At 41.2% G+C, this 23,025-nt stretch overlaps 1 protein-coding gene across 4 annotated transcripts in view; it reads left to right on the top strand.

Moving 5' to 3' along the window:
- CSRNP2 (cysteine and serine rich nuclear protein 2) overlaps nt 1-22,644 on the top strand; it is an 89,906-nt gene extending 67,262 nt beyond the window's left edge. For all 4 annotated transcript variants that reach the window (XM_069758619.1, XM_069758618.1, XM_069758616.1 and 1 more), the window contains 4 exons: nt 2,050-2,225; nt 4,704-4,963; nt 10,775-11,071; nt 11,516-22,644. In XM_069758619.1, coding sequence (XP_069614720.1) covers nt 2,066-2,225; nt 4,704-4,963; nt 10,775-11,071; nt 11,516-12,349 — 1,551 coding nt within the window. In that variant the 5' untranslated portion in view covers nt 2,050-2,065 and the 3' untranslated portion in view covers nt 12,350-22,644. The remainder of the gene's footprint in view (nt 1-2,049; nt 2,226-4,703; nt 4,964-10,774; nt 11,072-11,515) is intronic.
- Nucleotides 22,645-23,025: the final 381 nt, after the last annotated feature.

Genomic DNA, 23,025 nt, shown 5'->3' with positions numbered 1-23,025 from the left:
TCTACCCAGTATGTATACAGTATTAGTTAATGGATGCCTTTAGATTATGTGCCAACCTACCTTTAGATTATGTGCCAACCTACCTTTAGATTATGTGCCAACCATTTGGTTCCCGGGACCATTACCATCATGCACATTTGTGGTACTATGCAGTATTTGTATGTCTAAACATGTAATTGGTCTAGAAAACCTAGCGTGAACATTTCTTTTAAAATGTTAATTCAATAGCTCGTTAAAGAAGTACAATAATTAATTGTATTCGCAATCATTCTTTCCCTAATATTTTTTCTCTGTGTAAAAGAGTCTTAAAAAAAGCACAAAACTTAAAAACTTATTTTATTGTCAATTTAGTTTAGTGGTTATTACAGTACTAGAGATGAGCCAATTTGATCTTGTCCCTGCTTATTCGGCAAGCTATAGCGCTTACTGAATAAGCTACAGGCGGAACCCGGATACATGGGGCGCGCCGGCTGTTCGGCTCCGCAGCTGCATGTGCCGCGTGTGGAGAGCCTGTGTGTTGTGACTGACACAGCCGCAATACATGCAGCTGCGGAGCCGAACAGCTGATCAGCCGGCGCGCGCTCCATGTATCCGGGTCCCTTAGTAAGCGCTATAGCTTGCCGAATAAGCAGGGACCCAATCAAATTCGCTCATCTCTAGTTACCACCTCCATTAATCAATGGATAAATGACTTGCCTTCCAGAGAGTACCCATCCTTTATGCAATCTATCCAGCCGTTTACATCTCTTATACAGGCTCATTTAGACGAGTGATTGTGTTAAAATGGGATTTGCTGCCGATAGGATATTCTGTATGCACAGAGTGATTGTATTAACAATTCTTCTGTGGGCATAGATTTGTGGTCTGCCTGTCTAAACAGGCCATTAAAAGATCTCTGATTGTCCTGTGTATAGACAATTGACCGTCGTTTGATGCCTGTGGTCGGCAGGTGTAAATGCACTTTAAAGGTCTGCAAACACATTAGAATAAAGTGGGCTGAACCCGCCAATATTGGGTAGATCGGCCAAAAGTCTAATGCATATGGGGGTTTCTCATTTCTCCTCGGACAGATGTATGGTGAGAAAAGGATCCCGTGTGTTGAATCTCAACACACGATAACTTTTTTTCAGGGTGTAGATAAGCTGGCAGCAAATCACTCCTAGAGAAAACAGGACCTCCCACCCGAAAGGTTGGGAGAAATAGGCATTGGATGAACGATTATTCATACAACAGCAAAATAATGTGTATGGGAGCCCAAAAATTTTGTGCAGACTACCTTACTTTCTGTCCATTTGCGATCCAACAAAACATCGGATCGCACTAAGATCCAGTTGTTTTCTATGTGGCCATTCACATGTCCAATTTTTTCCTCGGACCAAGTCTGTGTGAGGAAAAAATCCCAACGTGCTCGATTTGCATCCAGAAATGGGATTGCATTCTGCCAAGTCTATGGGTCTGTGGAAAACATTGGACCACACTTGGATGACATCAAAGGGCAGACAGACTTTCACAGATTAACGGAATGGAGAATTTTTTTTTCCATCTTTCCACATCTGATTGTGATCGGGAGTGTGATCTTGGATGAGAGAAAATATGGTTGTGTGACCCTAGACTGTAGGATAACAGACTATAGATCTAGGCTGGCTGCTGATATTTCATGATTTTGCCTAATTGATGGCACTGAGGATAGATCTGTCGGTGGCTTCATTTGTCCCACCCCCCCCATGACTTTCTCACAATCTCATGACGACGGTTTCTATACATGACAGGAAATGTGTACTGTGCCTTCAGTTCCCTGACATTTTGTGTGCCAGCCGTTAATTGCAATTTGCCAACGAGCTTGACAAGGATGCTTTGCTTTAAGCTGCTGAGAGGCCTGGCTTTGATGTTGACAATGTCGTAATTTGTAAAGGCACCTAGCAATGCTGCCTAGTCCATCACCAATTAGTTGGCTTAAAAAAAAATGTTTGAGGAGCCTTATAGACTGCCAGAATTCCAGTGCATTGTGTTTTATCTTTCTTACACATTTCTATCATTTCTTTCTGTCAGGCAAACCCTGAAACAAATGGATGCTGTGACGAGCAGAAGCCTGAAAAGAAAATTTGAAGAAGTAGATGCTGGCTCGCCAATTTCTACAGCAAAAGATTCTGATGATGAGATCTCAAACAGCGACAGTGCCGATAGCTGTGACAGCATTAATGCTCCTACCACCACTGAACTTATCCGTATGTTATTTTCGGGAATGCTATTGGGCGGTGTAACTGGATTGTTTTATTCTCATAGACATAATGCCTATTTAGACAGATTGATCATCTTAGAACTAGCATTCCGATTGTCCCGATTAACAGCTTGTCTAAGGCTGGTTTCATATTTGCGTTTAAAAACGCAGCGTTTTAAACGCAAACGCATTTGGTGAAAAAAACGCATTTAAACGCGTTTAAACGCTGCGTTTTTGCATGTTTTAATACAAACGCAGCGTTTTGACGCGTTTACATGCGTTTTTTCCTGCGTTTGCGTTTTTGAAACGCATGATGAGAAGTGTTTGAGAGTTGCCAATCATCAAAATCAACAAGAAAACCCACTACAAACAGAAATAGCTAGGGTTAGGGTTAGGATCCCTAGTAACCCTAGGGATCCTAACCCTAAGGGATCCTAACCCTAACCCTTGGGGTTAGGGTTAGGATCCCTTAGGGTTAGGGTTGGGGGTTGGCTTATCAGTGTGTATTCTTGTGTTTTTCTATTAAAACGCATGCGTTTAAAAACGCATGTGCTTAAAAACGCATGCGTTTACATAGACAGCAACACGTTTTTTTGCTGCAAAAAAAAAGCCGCTAGAAATTACTACATGTTGCATTTCTGCAACACAACGCATGCATAGAAACGACGCATGCGACGGCAAAACGCATGCAAAAAAAGCATGCGTTTTAAGTGCAGTGACATTGCAAAAAAAGTGCAATCCCACACTTGTTTTTTGTTTGGCTTTTTTGCTAGGTTCACTAAATGCTAAAACTGACCTGCCATTATGATTCTCCAGGTCAGTACGAGTTCATAGACACCTAACATGACTAGGTTATTTTTTACCTAAGAGGTGGAAAAAAATTCTAAACTTTGCTAAAAAAAAAATAAAAAATTGCGCGATTTTCCAATGCTTGTAGCGTCTCCAATTTTCGTGATCTGGGGTCAGGTGAGGGCTTTTTTTTTGCGTGCCGAGATGACGTTTTTAGTGATAGCATTTTGGTGCAGATACTTTCTTTTGATCGCCCGTTATTGCATTTTAATGCAATGTTGCGGCGACCAAAAAAACGTAATTCTGGCGTTTCGCATTTTTTTCTACGCCGTTTAGTGATCAGGTTAATGCTTTTTTTTAATTGATAGATCGGGCGATTGAGTGCGGCGATACCAAATATGTGTAGATTTGATTTTTTTTTTTTATTCATTTATTTTGATTGGGGCGAAAGGGGGGGTGATTTAAACTTTTATATTTTTTTTTATTTTTTTCATATTTTTTTTTACTTTTTTTTTTTTACTTTTGCTATGCTTCAATAGACTCCATGGGAGGCTAGAAGCTGGCATAGCACGATCGGCTCTGCTACATAGCAGCGATCTGCTGATCGCTGCTATGTAGCTGAAAATCAGGTGTGCTGTGAGCGCCGACCACAAGGTGGCGCTCACAGCTGCCGGGGATCAGTAACCATAGAGGTCTCAAGGACCTCTATGGTTACTATTCTCAAGCATCGCCGACCTCCGATCATGTGACGGGGTCGGCGATGCGATCATTTCCGGCCGCCCGGCCGGAAGTGGTAGTTAAATGCCGCTGTCTGCGTTTGGCAGCGGCATTTAACTAGTTAATAGGTGCGGGCAGATCGCGATTCTGCTCGCGCCTATTACAGGCACATGTCAGCTGTTCAAAACAGCCCGCATCAAAGCAGAGGATCTGACCTCGGACGTACTATCCCGTCCGAGGTCAGAAAAGGGTTAATGTTAAGTATAGAAAAAAAAGCATGCTTTTTTTGCGCTAAAACGCAGCGGCAAAAAACGCAAATGTGAAACCAGCCTAAGAAGGTTGGAAATCACCCGATGAATGAGCAAATTGCTTGTTCGTCTGATGCGATTTTTAAGTTGGGATCTATAGATCTTAACAGCTAATTTACATATTAAGAAAAACATTGCTATCTCTAGAATAAAATATCAGATTGAAGATATCAAGGTACTCATTTAGTAAATTTTCTGTGACCTACATGCCCATATAGATGGCTTAGGATTAGGAAGGATGATAATATTTTTTTTAGAGAAAATGGAAGATAACTAGCAATTACTGTCCATGAAGGACAGGATCAGTATAAGAAGAAAAGTTTGAGGATAATCAAAATTTCTAGAATGGTATATTGTCTGGCACATACACCACTCCAGCAATGTAACCTGTCAGTAGCACTGTTAGTCCTTCATGTTGTGTACAAAACTATTCCCATAAATGTCGTCAAATAGTCCTTTAACTTACCGTACCTCCTTTTTTTATCCTCTCCATTCATGTGAATGCTTTTCTCATAGTCAACCGTGCACATCATTCATCCATAGATAAAAAGCAAGAGAGTTCTGTCTGGTTCTTAAATTTATGTTATCTAGAAGTGATAGGAAACGTTACAGTGATTTTTATATGTTATAAAAGATATTTCAATAATTTTAAACTATATATTTTATTTTAGCAACATCCATCCTGAAGCGACAGAAACTTCTGAGACAAAAGAATGTCCGTTTTGACCAGGTCACTGTCTATTACTTCTCACGTCGCCAAGGATTCACCAGTGTGCCAAGCCAGGGCGGTAGCTCCTTGGGAATGGCTCAGCATCACAATTCTGTACAAAAGTACACACTGTGTGAGTTTGCCCAGGAACAAGAGGTGACACATCGGGAAATCCTGCGTGAGCACCTAAAGGAAGAGAAACTTCACACAAGGAAGATGAAGGTGGGTCACTGGTGTTTTCTGTCATGCCAACCTGGTGATGTCAGATTTCATTAATAAATTAATGTTCTGCATCAAGGACCTGATATGTTCACATGGCACATGTACAGATTGCAGCCGTTTCAAAGTTTACAGCCTCATCTGGCCATAAGACACGTTCTCTAGATAGAACACTTCATCTCCTTGTATTCCTTTTTAGTGGATTCATATGGGAAAATGTAGTATGCAGTAAATTTGATGAAACTTTAAATTAGTCTCAAACTTTACAAAGGGTAAAATGAAATATCCTCTAAGTACTCCTCAAAATGTACGGTAACTATAAGCAAAACTAGACAAAGGGGGTGAATGAGGGTAACCTCAGCATTCCAATCCAGTCAAGACCTACCTGTTCTTCTGAACACTGCCTTTGGGACGTGTATCTGGTCTGCACTTAGAATGCTCATCTTCCTTCTAGAAGTTTAGTTGGTGTTAGACTAGATTCCTTTCACAGATTAGGCAGTTGTGGTGTTTTATCAATATTGAAAAGACTAGGAAATCTCACTGAGTGTGTATGGTTTACGCTACTACACTGTTCGCCCACTTACAAGTTAGCAACGGTGTTCTACTAGTAGACAATATATCGAGGATGAGCCAATGTAATACAGGGTGGCGTAGTAGTTTACCAGTATGTTTCTGGGTTAATATCATGTAAGTGCAGGCTACTCAGTGTTATTTGCAGAATTTGTACCTCTAAACTGGTTAAATTAATGTGCTTCCCAGATTGCTTATACTTGGAATATTACACTTGCATCATGCATCTCCACTACCTTCAGGTTCTCTTCATTCCCTAAGGTGTGCGTGATGAAATGTCCCTATGGAGACTTAGTCTGTTGCTGACATCCTTGCCCTTTTAGCGAACACTTTTTAAATATATTGGATCCATTGAGACCATACTTAATTTTATAGAAAGGTTGTAAATTCACTACCTTCTTTTTTTTTTATAATATATTTTGAATGGAAACGGATTTGGGTGAGGCTTCAAACATATCGCTGTATTAATAATTGTCTTCAAGCAAATAGGGTCTAAATGAAAAGTCCCTTATTTTACAACCAAGCTACTTATGAGAGAAAATAAACACAGACACCAGGCACTCCAGTCCTCTGAACAACATGAAAGTTTGCTAGCAGAAGTTTCTAAACTCTTTTAGACCAGTGATCAGGTTAGATTCAGAAGGATGATGTAACAATCTTTTCTAAACTGATGTGTGGTTGATGTTTTCACCGAAATCTTTCAAGCTGTAGGCTTTCAGGAGACTCCTCGCTGATATGTATATATGGGTGGGTAGTCTCTTAAACGCCTACAGCTTGTCAGATTTAAGTTAGGACATCAACCACACATTATATATATATATATATATATATATATATATATTGTATATATCATGTGTACATATGTACACTGACGAGCAAAAGGATAACAATGTTCTGAACCTTTGACTTCAGGCTCCACATCTCACCATCCATTACTTCTTAGAACGTGAGACTACCATCATTTTATAGAAAATCATCTTGGCTATCTGATACATAAATTTGACTTGCTACTATTTAGCATATGATTAGTTATGCAGATTGTTGACATGTCACTGCATTGTTACGGTTTTTCTCCTGGTGGTGGAAAAATATTTTTTCTTCCTGAGTACTGCAAAATACAACCTGTTCTCACATTCCCTAGTAGCTCAGTGAATTATTAGGTGGATTCCCAAGCAAACGGTTGCTGGTTCGAATCGAGGAGCAGCCATGAAGAAGATTTCCCAAGAAAAGAGAAACCACATCTTCCAGCTCATCAATAGTGGTTTCTCGGCCAAGAAAATTGCCAAACTGCATCATGTGAGTGCCATGAGACAGTTGGAAAAACACAAAATGAAGTCCGTCCATCCATTCAAAAGCCAAGAGGTAGACATCCAGGCAAAATATCAGAGTCAACAAGTTGGCTCGTCACAAGGTCTATCCGTTCTGGCGCGGCAAACGTCCATATCTCACACGTTACACAAGTCTGGAATGGTGGCTGAAAAAAGGTAGAGAAGCCTTGACTTCAATATCATCATAAGAATCATTGGCTCGAGTTTGCAAAAAAAAGAGCAAAAAGTGGACAGTAGAAGATTGGAAACGGGTGACTTGGAGTGATGAGACAAAAGTCAGTAGAGTATACTCAGTACAAATGGGTCTGGAAGAAACAAGGGAAAAAAGGGCTAATGGTTTGAGAAATTGAGGGAACTGTCAGATACGGTAGAGGAAGCTTGATGATATGCGGTTGTTTCACAGCTAAAGGCCAAAGGCTTTGGATACTTGACCAGGATTGATGGTGGGCTCAATGCTGAGCTATATGTAAGTATCCTACAAGACCAGTTACTCAGTACACTCGAGTATTATGGGTATGAAAAAGACGATATAGTATTACAGCAGGACAATGACCCTAAGCATACATCGAAATTGGTGAAGAAATAGTTCAACGACCTTGAAACAGAGGTGCTGGATTTGCGCCCACAGTACCGAGACCTCAACCCAATCGAACACTTTTGGGTAGAGTTGAAGAAGAAGCTATATACATTCCCAAAGTAAGTCGACCAGTATGCACTAACTTGGAATCAGATTTCGGTCGAGACATGCCCGAATCTGGACTACAGCATGCCCATAAGGATTCACGCAGTGGTGGAAGCCAAAGGTCGATTTACAAAATACTAACAAAATAATAAAAAAATACATTTAGATTTTTAGGAGCAAAACAGTAACAATGCAGTGACATGAAAAGAATCTAAATAACTAATCATATGCTAAATAGTTGCAAGACAAATTTATGTTCAAAGCTGTAGTCAATGGTGAGATATGGAGCATGAAAGCCAAAAGTTTAAAACATTGTTACCCTTTTTATGTATGTAAATGTATTCACACAGACACACCATGAACCACAGATTAAAATGGTATCCTGACCAAAGACATTTCTAGCTAATCGCTCAGATGCTATGGAGATCTAAGGTTGGAAACCCTGTTCTAGAATCCAAGGTAGACAGCGATGACCATAATAGAAGGAAGAGTAGGATCTCCAGGCTATGCATGTGCGCACTTACAATGGGGTCCAGAAATATTTGGACAGTGACCGAATCTTTGTGATTTGGGCTCTGCATGTTATTAATTTTTTTTATTTAAAATGAAACAACTGAGATGCAACTGAAGTGTAGACTTTAAGGTTAATTAACGTGTTTGAAGGGAAATATCCTGTCAAACATTTAGGAATTGCACAAAGCTTCCTCAGAAGCTCAAAAGTAATTGGTCAAATGAACTTTACCATAAATAAAATGTTAATTTTAATACTTTGCAGAATCCTTTGCAGGCAACAACTGCTTGATGTTTAGAAGCCATGGAAGTCACCAAATGCTGAGTTTCTTCTTTTTGTGATGCTTTGCCAGACCTTTACTGCAGCTGACTTCAATTGTTGCTCGTTTGTGGGCCTTTCTGTCTTAAAGGGAATCTGTCACCTGATTTTGGCTCTATAAACTGCGGCCACCGCCATTAGGGGCTTATCTACAGCATTCTGTAATGCTGTAGATAAGCCCCCGATGTAACCTGAAAGATAAGAAAAGCAAGTTAGATTATACTCACCCAGGGGCGGTCCGCCGGTGCTGTCCGGGTCCGGCGCCTCCCATCTTCATGCGATGACCTCCTCTTCCTTGCTTCTGTCGCGGCTTCTGCACAGGCGTAATTCTCTAACCCTGTTGAGAGCAGAGCAGGCGCTGGGAAAGGTCAGAGAGGCCCGGCACCTGCGCACTGCAGTACTTTACACTGCCCTCAACAGGGCAAATCAGTAGGCCTGCGCAGGAGCTGCAACAGAAGCAAGGAAGAAGACGACATCGTATGAAGATGGCAGGCTCCGGATCTGCGACGCCCATCGGAACAGAACTGGGACCGCCCCTGGGTGAGTATAATCTAACTTGTTTTTCTTATCTTTCAGGTTACATGGGGGGGGGGAGGAGGGGGGCTTATCTACAGCATTACAGAATGCTGTAGATAAGCCCCTGATGGCGATGGCTGCAGTTTATAGGGCCAAAATGAGGTGATGGATTCCTTTTAAGCATGTGAAATGCTGCTCCATGGGTTTGAGATCTGGTGAATGACTCTGCCATTGCAGAATATTCAACTTCTTTGCCTCAAAAAACTCCTGGATTGCTCTCGCAGTATGTTTTGGGTCATTGTACTGTGAATCGCCTTCCGATCAACCTTGCTTCATTTGGTAGAATCTGAGCAAAGCGTATATACCTGTACACTTCAGAATTCATCTGGCCTCTTCTGTCATCAGTCACATCATCAATAAACATTAGTGACCCAGTGGAAGCAAGGCATGCCCATGTCATCACACTGTCACACTGCCTCCACCAGAGGATGTGGTATGGTTTGGATCATGAGCCATTTCAAGCCTTCTCCATACTTTCATCTTTTCATCATTCTGGTACAGGTTGATCTTAGTTTCATCTGTCCAAAGAATGCTTTTTCCAGAACTAGCTGTCTTCTTTAGATGTTTTTTTTGCAATGTCCAATCTAGTCTTTTTTTATTTTTATGGCTGATTAATGGTTTGCACCTTGTGGTGAATCCTCTGTATTTGCTCTCATAAAGTCTCATAAAGTCTTCTCAATATGGTAGACTACTGAAACACCTACTTCCTTCAGTGTTCTTCACTTGGGTGGATGTCTTGAAGGGGGTTTTCTTCACCATGAAAAGGCTTCTGCGATCAACCACCACTGTTGTCTCCCATGGATGTCCAGGCCTTTTTGAGTTCCCACGCTTACCAGTACGCTTTTCTTTTTTTTTTTTTTTGTTGCAGAAAGTATCAAACTGTTAATTTGCCCATTTCTAACATTTCTGCTATCTCTCTGATGGATTTCATCTTTTTTTTCTTTTTCAGCCTAATGATGGTCTCTGTTCTCTTCCATTGAAAGCACCTTTGACCCCATGTTGTGGGTTCACAGCAACAGCTTGCAAATGCCACACCTGGAATCTGCTCCAGACCTTTTGCTTGCTTATTTGATGATAGATTAACGAGTGAATAGCCAGTGCAGTCCATTAAATAGCTTTTGAGATAATTGTCCACTTACTTTTGGCCTGTTTAAACAGAGGCAGCTACATATTACAGAGCTGAAATTCCTAAACCCTTATTCCGATTAGGATGTGAATACTCTCTAGTTAAAGATGAGAGTCTGCACTTTAAGGCTGCCGTCACACTAGCAGTATTTGGTCAGTATTTTACAACAGTATTTGCAAGTCAAAACCAGGAGTGGGTGATAAATGCAGAAGTGGTGCATATGTTTCTATTATACTTTTCCTCTATTTGTTCCACTCCTGGTTTTGGCTTATAAATACTGATGTAAAATACTGACCAAATACTGATAGTGTGACGGCAGCCTAAGTCCGTATTGATTATACAACTGTATCTTGCATATGTTTTGGCAAACTGCTTTTCCAAAACTTGTCAGTTTCTAAATATTTCTGGACCTAACTGTATCTGCATTTAAGTTAATAGGACTTTGCGGAAACAGCCCAGTGCGCTTGCTCGTTGTGTGGTAAGACTGTGTGTGAATATACCTTTAATATTTTTTTTTCCACTTCTCTTATAAATATGATCATTCTCTGCTACATCCTCACAGTATTTGGCCACATGTTTGGCGTCAGATATATGAGTCTATATGGGAGATTAATAAACTGTTGTAAGGTGCCCGGAAATTTCTTTTTTTAACCCCATTTTATTCACAATTTTTATTCCTTGTTTTTTAATTTTTAATCTTCAGTTAACGAAAAATGGTACCGTAGAATCAGAAGAAGCTGAAGGCCTCACCTTGGAGGATGTGTCAGATGAAGATATAGATGTAGACAATGTTGAAGTAGATGATTACTTCTTCCTTCAGCCATTGCCAACAAAGAGGCGCAGAACTTTGCTCCGAGCAGCTGGTGTACATCGTATAGATGCCGAAGAGAAGCAAGAACTCCGAGCCATCCGACTCTCTAGAGAGGAATGTGGGTGTGATTGTCGACTCTTCTGCGATCCCGAGGCTTGTCCATGCAGTCAAGCTGGGATCAAATGTCAGGTGAGGAATAACATTGTGTTTGTCCTTGACTCTCCAGCCCCCATTTGGCATCATTAATACCTCATATGATAGTTTAAACATGGCTGCATGGAAGGTTTCTCAGTTTTCCATAGCAATTTGACTTTATTTTATTTTTTATTTTTTTTCAAAACTGTAATCAGAAATAAAACTTGAATTTTGATTTCTCAAAGACACAAGTGGCCCTAAGTGATTTAGAAATAGACCTATTTTTTTCACATTGTCATATTTCTTGGTGCTAAAAAATAAAATGTTTAGTTTATTTTTACAATATACGGTAGGTTGTATATGTTTTTTTTTTATAAACTGAAATCCCTTGCTGTAGATTATATAGTCACGTTATTAAAGGAGCATTCCTTGTTGATGTGCAGGTTTTCTTACACAAATCCTTCCTTTGTCTCTTCCCTGGTGTTCTCACACTAATAGGTGGATCGTATGTCCTTTCCATGTGGTTGTTCTCGGGACGGCTGCAGTAATATAGCTGGCAGGATAGAATTTAACCCTATACGTGTACGGACCCATTATCTACACACTATCATGAAACTTGAGCTGGAAAATAAGCGCCAGCAGCCACGACCTCCACCCCTTGAAGAGGAGCTTCCTCATGCCTCTCTTGCTGTCCATCCTCACCAGGAGACGCAGGATTTCCATGAATTCATTGCTGAGAACTATCACTTGGAGAACGAAGCTGCTGTCAGGCACCTGCAAAGTGCGGAGGAACGCCAGAGGCTCCTGGATGAGGGTGATGAGGCGTCTAGTCTCAGTCTTGACTCCAGCGTGGAGTCTCTAGATGTATGTCTTCTGGAGTCTCCTATCTCACTGCCACCATCCGCCTGCCATTCCTCCATAAATCCTGTTTTGTTGTCTTCTAGTTCTTCGGTCCTCTGCTATACCGATGAGGACTCTGGCAGACCAGCCACACCACCGGATTACTCTGATGGAAGTGTGGTGTCCATTTATGATCACAATTCAACAGGATTAGACACAGGGTCAGAAGTGACAGATTCTGTTCACTCTGAGGCCACCGAACCAGGTGACTCTGTAAAGATTACCAATGAGGTTTGCACTATATTGACCCCATGCTCTAAAGAGGTGGACCCACCCTCTGAGTCCGGGGGCAATTCCTCTGACTTGGCATCTCAGACTAACAATCCATTAGTCACCTGCTACAGTGAAGGGGGGAAGCTGCGAGAAGATCCTGAAAGCCAAACCTCCTGGTCAGGCCAGCCGTTTTCTGCAGAAAATACCCTGACCGCCTGACACTTTTCGGAAACGTTTTGCACAAGCCACTCCCAACTTTCCCCCTCCACTTATAATCCCATTCCTCCCTTGTCTTACTACCCTATGCGCACCTGTGAAAGAAATCTATTTATGCAGGATTTGTCCTCCTTTACTAAGGTCCATTTTTATTATGAGATTAAAAAAAACAATCCATTCGTGAGACGAAAAAAAGACCCCTGCCCAATTCTTTTCTTCAGTTACGCAATTACGACTTTTGTAAGTACCCTTTAAGCAATCTTTTGAACAAGCCAATAGAAGTTTTCGATATACATGGCTTTGAACTGATTTGGTTAATAGGGGTGACTTTTACCATTTTACTGGGTTTCATTGCAATATTTCCCCCCCGGTGATTTTAGGTGGATCACGCCATAATGTAAAACACTATTTGCAAACTAGCAGCCGTACAGATTTTGGTCTGTGAAGGTAAAATATGGTTCTGCTACCTGTTTCTGACTTTTAGGATCTATTCTTTCCTGGAGCCCTTTGTTGCCCCTTTGAGTCTCTACACATTTATAGGAACCTAATGTGTGACGAAGAGCTAACTTGCCCCAGTAGTACAGTGCTATGGAGTAGGGTTAGCGGTGCAGATGCACTTTAACTTCAAGGCAAGTCTTTAAGAACGGAACTAACCAACAGGACTCTCCTCCACTTAATAAAGCTGCTAATCTTTCCACCTGGACGATTTAAAGGGACAATTTCTCTCCAATGTGTTAGTCTTTTACCCGTATGGATCTATGGTATCTATTTCAAGCAGTGACCCCAGGGGTTGGTGCCTATGTGTAAACAAGCAGTATGTATAGAGCCCTTTTTTTTTTAAAACTAATTAGGTTTTTACATTTAATTATTGTGTTTTAAATTATAAAATTTGGAGAGATACAGAATATTTATTTCCAGATATTATTGATCAACCTGTTTTGATTTTTTATTTTGGCAAACGTTTAAAAGTAAGAAGCCATTGCCATGGAATTTAATGTGCCACAGATTGTGGTTCTCGCTGTCGTCCAACTTATCGGCCTAGATTTAATGGCGGAATTTAAAAACAAACAAACAAACAAACAAACTGACATTCTAATAGTCTAATAAGTCTGATCTAACAGGTTGGTTTAAAACTGGCTAATAAAAGGTTGCCACCTACCGCTAGGCTGGCACAGATCTCGGTCTTAGTGTGTTTCTTTTAGACTTATGTTTTTGATATTTTTTAGCCTACTCTAAAAATCATTATTAATTGTACAATGTGGGAATTTGGTGCATTATAAAGCATATCACTGCGCTGAAGCAGTGCTGGGGTGCGAGAGAGACTTTGGGGAGTTGCAATACATGGGAAAAATATTCGTATAGGAAAAACTATTTATGTAATTGATCCGGAAGCGTTCGCATTGGGTCAGGTGATATTCCCAATTCTCCTACTAGTTCATGTGTTGTCTTTTAAAAGAAAACTTCAGCCCAATGGAAAAACATCACCTACATTTGTAAGGCATCGTGCTTCTGTATTTGCGGTTTTAACATATTTTTTACGTTGCTTGTTATCTTTTATGGCATTTCCATAATGGCCCAGGTTATCGTTTGTCAGGTGCACATTGCCATGCTCCTGCTGAGCTTCCCCCCAGGGTGTAGGATGTGCTGCAAACTATTCACGTGACCTGCCGTAACTAAACTAATAGGCTAAAGTCACCTCAACATGTTCTGATATAAGTAACGGACGCCTTAGCAAGATGTCTAAGGTGTTGTCAGTCTTATGCTTCTGTGGTTACATTTATTTATATCATAAAATTAGGGATATGCACATTTCACTGTCATATAATAATCTATGCCCACCAGAAAATAACCTGGTATCTGAAGCGCAATGTACAATTTTTTTTGTTCAATTATTTTCTGCATAATTTACTTTCTATTTTTAACCCTTTAAAAGAATCTGTCAGTAGGTTTTTGCTACCACGTCTGAAAGCAGCGTGATGTAGGGTCAGAGACCCTGATTGCAGCAATGTATTACTTTAATTTACAGGGTGCTGCAGTTTTAATTTAAAAAAAAACTTTTCTCTGCTGTAGATGTAGCAGTTCTCTGAATGCTGAGCTCTGTATAACCCCGCCCACACCACTGATTGGCAGCTTGCTGGGCATAGGCAGAAAGCTGCCAATCTATGGAGGGGGTGTGGTTGGACTAACTGTTATCAGAACGAGGAGTCTTCTAGTGATAATCTCCTGCTGATAAAGCAGTGATTTTATCAAACCTACAGCAAGCAGCGCAGTAAGTGGCACATCGCTGGAATCAGGGTCTCTGTCTCTACATTATGCCACTCTCTGATTAGATAGCAAAAACCTGGTGTCAGATTCCCTTTTAGCATACACTAAATGCAATTTCAATTGTCCGACACTAAATTATAATCTTCCCAAAGAAGTGAGAAACGCACCTGTAACTAGAGACTAGTTTTTGGTAGTTGCATACAGAAAGGAGTGTGAAGTATTTAATGATGCAAGCGGTGCATTAATGAATGCTCCTGTTATCATCTGTCTGGAAACGCTCCAGGGTCAGGCTTCTCTTTAAAGTGTATGCATACCTTTGTGGGCAATTTTTTTTCTACTTAAAATAAATCTGTCTTCAGGTTTTTACCACCTAATCTGAGAGCAGCATAATGTAGAGACAGACTCTGATTCCAGAAATGTGTCACTTAGTGGGCTGCTTGCTGTTGTTTTGCTATAATAATTGTTTTATCAGCTTGAGATTATCATTAGAGGACTAGTGAACCTTCTGCCAGGTAGTCCAGCATATTCATGAGCTGTGTATAACCCCGCCCCCACCACCCATTGGCAGCTCTCTGCGTACTGTTCATGAGCAGAAAGCTGCCAATCAGTGGTGTGGGCGGGGTTATACAGAGCACAGCATTTAGTGCACTGCTGAATCTGCAGCAGAGAAAGCTGTGATTTTATCAAAATGACAGCAAACTGCTCAGTAAGTGACACATTGCTATAATCAGGGTCTCTGCCTCTATATGATGCTACGCTCAGATGGAGTAGCAAAACTTTTGGAGACAAGTTCCCTTTAAGTATATACATTTTTGACTGAAACTAAATTGTACAGTTAGGCTTCATTTCTAAAAATGTTGAATTGTTTCTAAAGCCTTGATGTATCACTACCGGACATAGCGGAAGGAGTTGACAGTGAATCCATCAGTAAACTGCTGATTCCTGACCTCTTCGTAGTTGACGTTTGGTCAAAAATCAGCTTAGAAGATGGTTCAGAAGAAGAAAGATAGGAGTCACAAACGCTGCTGTCAGATCATTAACTATTAACTTGTTCTTATTATATTACAAAAATGATTTTTGGCCACAGCTGAAAAATAAAAATAAAGGTTCCCCAGAATTTCTTTTACATTTGTGTCCTGCATCCAATCCTGCTCTTGGCATTCCAGTCCTGTCTTCAGTGTCCTCTGGTTATATACCGCTATTACATTGCTTCTCCAGATGAATGGCCATTTTTTGAGCCCTTGATGCGGCCTCCAAACAACGTAGTGTTATTGTCAATGATCGTGTATTACATCATTCTTGTCTGCGCTATGTCCGTATTTCCCATGGGGCTCCATGCTCCCATTTGCAAGTGATGTTTATGGAAATATTGGATAAAGGAGATGGTCATGGGCAAAAAATAGATTATAAAGCATTAACGGTTACACTTAGCAGAAGATGCTTTTTTTTTTTAGTATTTTCTGAAGATTTGGCAAGAAAGTAATTTAAATCAGCTTCCTAATGTATTCTGGGAAGAGTTTCTGGAAAGCGTAATTGTGGCTTTTGAAGATCGCTATTTTTATTTGCAGTGTGGGGGAGGCAAAGACAAATTAGGAGTTTACAAAGAAAGCAAATGAAAATGTCCTCCTTGTGTTCGTCTTCTAGAACTAGGTGACATTCTGCACTTCTAGACCATTGTTCTGTGGCTGTAATCCATAGGTGCATCGCACAAGCTATTCCTTGGTTTCCATAAGTCACAGATTTTGTAGTCAGAATGATGATTGTACTCGTTCACGCAAATATTATAGGAGGTCAAATTGGTGTGTTTCCAAGACTCGCCACTGATATTGAGCTGTCCCGATAGTCGGTGACGGCCATACATCTGTATAAGGCTATGTTCACATTTGCATTGTTGGGCACAGCATCGGCGACGCGACACAACCAACAATGCATGTACACAATGTAGCGTTTTGCGACGCATGCGTTGTCATAAGATCCTACAGATCAGGAATTTCGGCGCAGGGAAAACGCTACAAGTAGTGTCCTCTGCGCCCTGTCTTGTGCGTCTATATGACACATGCGTCGTAAAACGCAGTACAACGCATACCGGCGCATGTCCATGCGCCCCCCATGTTAAAGATAGGGGCACATAACGCATGCGTCGGTATGCGTCGATGACGCTGGGCCCAACAACGCAAATGTGAACGTAGCCTTAGCCGCTGCTAGCTACAGATACGTAGGGGTTAATGTGACACCGTGAGTTCTGCTCCATACAATCTGCAGATTCCCTTTAGTAGATTGTCACATTCTCTATGCTAAAAGATATTGTTGAGCGAGAGCAGAAAAGCAGCCATATTGCACTTGTACTCAGGACACTGGTCCTCTACAACAGCCGCCTCAAACCTGCGGCTCTCCAGCTGTTGAGAAACCATTGGCCTGATTCATCACTTGTGTTTTTTTAAGTCACCTTTCTTTTTTGTCTTCTAGCATTCATGCATTCTTTGTTTTTGTTTTTTTTCTTCAAAATGGTGCACACGGTTCATAAATTTTGCACAAAATCAAATTTTTTCTTTTTTTTGCCTTAAATCTCTTATGGCTTTTTGAGCTAGAGAGTGATACGTTCCGCTAAAATGTTTGCACACAAATTTCAGGCGTAACTAAAATCACTCCTGGCGAGGACTGGGAGTACACTTGCACAAAAATTTTTGCTACTTTTTAAAAAAAAAACATCTCGAAACCCCAAATTCTACCCACAATGATGTACATTAAAAAAATGAAAACAAAGGTGAGCGCCTAGAAAATGGAGCTTAAAAATGGCGCCAATTAAAAGAATAAGGCGTTCAAATGAAAACCAGCCACAAATGTAATCCCGAATCTGGGCCTAAGACTCCCACATAATGCTAGCGTTGCAGTTTTGGAACCACGGGAGCAAGTTTGAGATGACTACATTAGCTGATATTCCCACGGCTCAGGTTCCACAATAATACCACAACAAAGCCCACGGCGTCCAGCAACAAACAGCTCCATCCAAGGTTGGTAGTAGAGGGTCACTTTGGTTAAAAAGGGTATCAAGCTACAAATGTTATGAAGTACACAGCACTCTACTATTTCAAATTAAAGGGATTACAGAAAGTTTGGAAGTGATCCTCCATCCATAGGATAACGGGATATCTTGCTGATCACTGGGGTTCTAACCGCTGAGCCTCCCCCTGATCATGAGAACCAGGGCTCTGAAGATCCCGTGTGAATGAAGCGGTGATCGTTCATGCGCACTGTTGTTTCATTCATTTTAATGGAAGGACCAGAAGACCCTGCGGACACTGTGCTAGGCTATCTAGGGTGGGCCCATAAGGAATGAATGGAGCGCATGATCAACCAATGTTCCATTCATATGGGGCCCCCGGGTCTTAGGATCAGTGGGGGTCTCAGTGGTCGGACCCCCGTGATCAGGAAGTTAACCTTTACCCTATGGATAGGGAAGTACTTGCCAATTCTGTACAACCCCTTTTAGTTAATTATTTTACAATTTGGAAGGTATGATACACCTACTGGTGATATGTCCTGTGTAGCTGGCGGCTGGGCCCGTGGTACCTGTCACATGTAGCGTACAATTATTTAACAACTAGACTAAGGAACCTTGGCGTCATGGCTCCTGTTTTTACCAAAGCCATTTTATTCCTTTTCAACATCGTAAGGACTCCGTTCACACTCGCGTTCTATAGTTTATCATTCTTTACTGTTATTGCCATAAAATGTACTATAAAGTCTACGGTGCTGAAATTATATGTTTGTCCAAAAGATCCAGGTTTTTTATATGAAATCTGAAAGATCCAAATTGTTAGTTTTGGTTATATATATAAAAAAATCATTTGGCATAGTTAGTATGACTGGGCCTTTTAAAGAAGTTGTCCTGAGCTGAAGAAATATTGTATTTATTTCCAAAATGGTGTCGCTCATACCCATTCAAGTCATCCCTTATTAACTATTTTGGCTTTTTACTAATAAAATTGTAGAAAACTGGCACCTATTATACTGTACTCTGTAAATGCTAAGTCCAGGCCAAACCTCTGTGGACGTAGAACGCTGGTTACATATATCATGTAGGACGCTGGTTACACCAGGTACGTCCGCGGAGGTGTAAATAACTGGTGCAAGTGCTCTGGCAAATTCTGGATATGTTGTGTTCTGCTTTGCACAATGGCGGACACCCAGGCTTTCCTTTCGGTAAAAGTGATGATGATCTCTGCCATCACACATGACCGCTCGGCATTACAGGGACTAGGTAGGTAGTTCGATGATTCGGCTCCACGTCACTCCAGCCGGTGGTGGTAAAATACACAATTGCATTTGTGCCATACAGTGGGCTGTAATGAAGCTTCTGTGAGCCGCCGCACTAGGTAGATCACATTGTGCCTTTAAAGGGAACATGTCATCCCCAAAATTGAAGGTGAGCTAAGCCCACCTGTATCAGGGGCTTATGTACAGCATTCTGGAATGCTGTACATAAGCCCCCGATGTTACCTGAAAGATGAGAAAGAGAGGTTAGATTATACTCACCCAGGGGCGGTCCCGCTGCGGTCTGGTCCAGCGCCTCCCATCTTCTTACGATGACGTCCTCTTCTGGTCTTCAGGCTTCGGCGCAGGCGTACTTTATATGCCCTGTTGAGGGCAGAGCAAAGTACTGCAGTGCGCAGGCGCCGGGAAAGGTCAGAGAGGCCCCAGTGCCTGCACACTGCAGTAATTTGCTCTGCCCTCAACAGGGCAGACAAATCACGCCTGCGCTGGAGCTGCAGCGTGAAGACGAGAAAAGGACGTCATCGTAAGAAGATGGGAGGCCCCGGACCGGACCGCAACCCATCAGATCGCCCACCCAAGTGAGTATAATCTATCCTCTTTTTCTCATCTTTCAGGATACATCGGGGGCTTATCTACAGCATTCCAGAATGCTGCAGATAAGCCCCTGATGCCGGTGGGCTTAGCTCACCTTCGATTTTGGGGGTGACAGGTTCCCTTTAAGGAAAATGGCAGTTATGTCTTGTAAGAATAGAGACGAGTTGAGTCATATGAACCATCTGGATAGTGAGAAGGCAACAGCGTGCCATTTTGTGCCGCACAATGTCGAGCCGATGGAATTCACATTCACTACAATTTACAGCTGTAGTCCAGATCTGTACAAGGTAAATTCCAATTTTACTGTCGCCCACATACACATTCGAACCAAAGCGATGATCGGGTGAAAATGATCATTTCATCATTTTAGCCAAATGATGTTTGCGATGTAGTTGGCCGTGTTTTGATATTTTTTTCTTCCAAAAGCCGTACAAAGGATCTCGTTCATATGAAGATCGTTCCTTCTTTCTGGGAATGTTCCCGACCTTTCGTCAGTCGCACAATGTCCCCTGACGCTCGTGGTTTTCATTAAGTTACGTCCACTTTACTTGAACCGTTAAGCACAGCTGATATTGTGCACAGAGTAGTTTACGGTCTGTGGAAGCGTGTCCTTGTGCACGCGCGGTTTTCTACAGGACTACGAATTAACCAGTTACATCCATTTTGGATCAATCAATAAAAGGGAGAGTGAGTATTTAGGATTGTCCCAAGAAACCTTACAAGTGCCTGAGTCAGGTGACTATTGCTTAGTACTTACTAATAGTGATGAGCGAGTATACTTGTTGGTCAGGTTTTCTCGAGCACGCTCAGGTGACCTCTGAGTATTTATGACTGCTCGGAGATCTAGTTTTCATCTCCAGCAGCTGAATGATTTACAGCTACTAGCCAGGCTGAGTACATGTGGGGGTTGCCTGGTTGTTAGGGAATTCCCACATGTAATCAAGCAGGCTGGACCGCTGGTAGTCGCAAATCATTCAGCTGCTGTGGTGAAAACTAGATCTCCGAGCAGTCATAAATACTCGGAGGTCACCGAGCGTGCTGCAAGGAGTACACTCGCTCATCACTACTTACTAATGGTCCACGCCATAAACAGCTGCTGATTTCAGATACTGGCAGAAAGTTGTTTCTAGAGTTTGTTTTTATTCTTAGAGCTGAGGATGAGGAATGTGTACCCTGACAATGCATTGCGTCATGTTAGGTGGGCACTGGGTGGCAGAAGAGAAGGACCTTGGTGCCCTGGTGCATGCTATTGCCCAATATATCAATTTTTTGGGAACAAAAAAACAAATGTTTTAATTGTGCTAAATGGGGTTGGATAGTGTAAAAGTAGCATTATATCATCAACTGTGCACCCAAAATCTTTATATTACTTCATCCAAGACATCAGTGTATGAACACTAAAAAGAATCCTCTCGATCTCCATTTTCTGCAAGGTAATATTGATTTATTGGAATAAGGCTATGTTCATACATTGGGTTTTTTTTCTGCATATTTGCGTTTTTTCACCCATAGGAAACTATGGGTAAGTGCAAAAAATGCAGTAAAAAACCCACAGGTATCAGGTTTTGGTGCAAGAAAGAAAGTTGCATCATGATTTTTGACGGGGCACTAAGCTTCATCAGCATGCACAAGAGAACAAAATCGTAGCAAAACTTGTTTGTTTTTTTTGTAGCCGACTCAAGAAAGTTTTACCTGCAGAAAAAAACACTGGTTTAATCACACCAGTTTTTTTTTTCTGGCATTAAAATACTACAATTTTTCTTGTGGAAACCTCTTCACCAAACTCCTCCCTTGAGCACTTTTTTTAAATTTTTTTTTGGTTTCCTGAAACTGTTTTTTTTTTTTCTTGAAGCATTTTTTTGCCTAGCCTGGAACATTTTCTGGCAGAAGCCGCTTAGAAAAAGTGATGTGCTCTTTCTTTTCTTCTACCAGATGTTTCGGAAAGCCTGAAGTGCTCAAACAACTGAACATACGAACAGCAAGTCGGGTTTTTTTTTCCATAGAAATTATTAGGATTCTTTTGGTAAAAAAAAAAAAAAGTTGTCACGGGCTGTTTTGGTCTTTCGATTACATTAGTAATGCTTTATGGATGACAATCCAACAAATGGTCGCACCTTGGCCAATCCAAAATGGCTAAATCTAGAGGAGACCCCACCATAATAATAATCTTTCTCTTCTCCCCATATGCCATCCTTAGAGAGGCAACATATCTTTGTTTTTCTGGAATTTCAAGGGTTTAAACCTTCTTGTAAAATTCTTTGGTGAACTCCAGCCTCCAGTAATGGCTTCTACCCACCTGTCCGGGGTCTTGGCTGTCTGGGACGCAGCGTGCCTGACTTATACTTGAAATAGCTGTTACTAAAGTTTAATTCTTTTGTTGTATTAACAGAATGAAACTAAGCAAACAACGTTGTTGTAAATGAGCTATAAAAGATTGAGATTATAATGTCTGCGGTGTATGATGGCGCTATATAAGCATAATAAATAGTAATTGAGACACAACTTGCACAAAGAATAATGTGTTGCTAGGGCAGCGTGCAAGAATCTTCTACTGTATAGGCTTTGCTAGGTATTGCAAGAAGATGTAAAGACAGACGTATACTTGGAAACCAATACCACGTTTTCTATGACCACGCTCCATTGATTCTCTATTGGTGCTGTGAGCTGTAAACAGGGCAGGGTGGTCAGACGTGCACAGACTACGTCCATAGAATTTCAAGAGTCCATTGGGTTGATGTCGTTAGGGTGTTTTCTGATTTTTGGTTCCTCGCCAGGTGTCTAGATCGCGTGGATCTCCTGCTGAGCTTGCGATTAGTCTGTGTATTCCGATGTGATGGACGTGATACATGTCGCCACCTTGTGGGAGATATTATTTAATGCATTTAACACTCGGACGTCACAACTTTATTTCCATTTTGTAGTGTTAGCGTAATCGAATCTTCCCGGCTTGTGTAACTCATTCTCCATCCCTCTAATCTGCTTTTTTTTTTTTTTCTTTATTTTCAAACTGTACACAAAATGTATCATTTCAGTGTAAAATCCAAAGCTTGCCATGTTTCCCACGCTGTCTCATTTGAGTTTCTAGGATTTCTGAAATGTGACAATTCTGTATTTAAGAGAATATTTAAATGTAAAAATAAATAAAAAATTATGATCAAAGCAGTGATGCCGCCTGGTCGTGCTTGCTTTTAATCATATGCTTCTCTACAGATGTCGATATGACAGCATGCCCGTTAGATTGAATAACCGATTACTTCACTATAGCTCTGTGGATTTGGCCAGAAAATCCTGCAGTCGGCAGAAATAAACGGAGTATAGGATTTAAAAAAAAAAAAAAAAAAAAGGACATTTAGTACACGGGCTCTGGCGATATTGCATGTTTTCATTTCTCTAGGAGTCAAAGCAAATGCATCACTTATAGCTTCTGGCCCCCGCTGCCACACTTGTAACACGGTCCCCACCTAAAATGTGCCCTTTACAGTACTGGTGTTTTCTAATGAGACCGTTATGCAGATATTAGGGGCTAGGGATCAGCTGCGACATTT

The sequence above is a fragment of the Ranitomeya imitator genome, chromosome 3 (genome assembly GCF_032444005.1).
Source record: "Ranitomeya imitator isolate aRanImi1 chromosome 3, aRanImi1.pri, whole genome shotgun sequence".
Lineage (NCBI taxonomy): Eukaryota > Metazoa > Chordata > Amphibia > Anura > Dendrobatidae > Ranitomeya > Ranitomeya imitator.
Note: the sequence above shows the minus strand (reverse complement) of the source record. Positions and strands in the feature narration are given on the sequence as shown.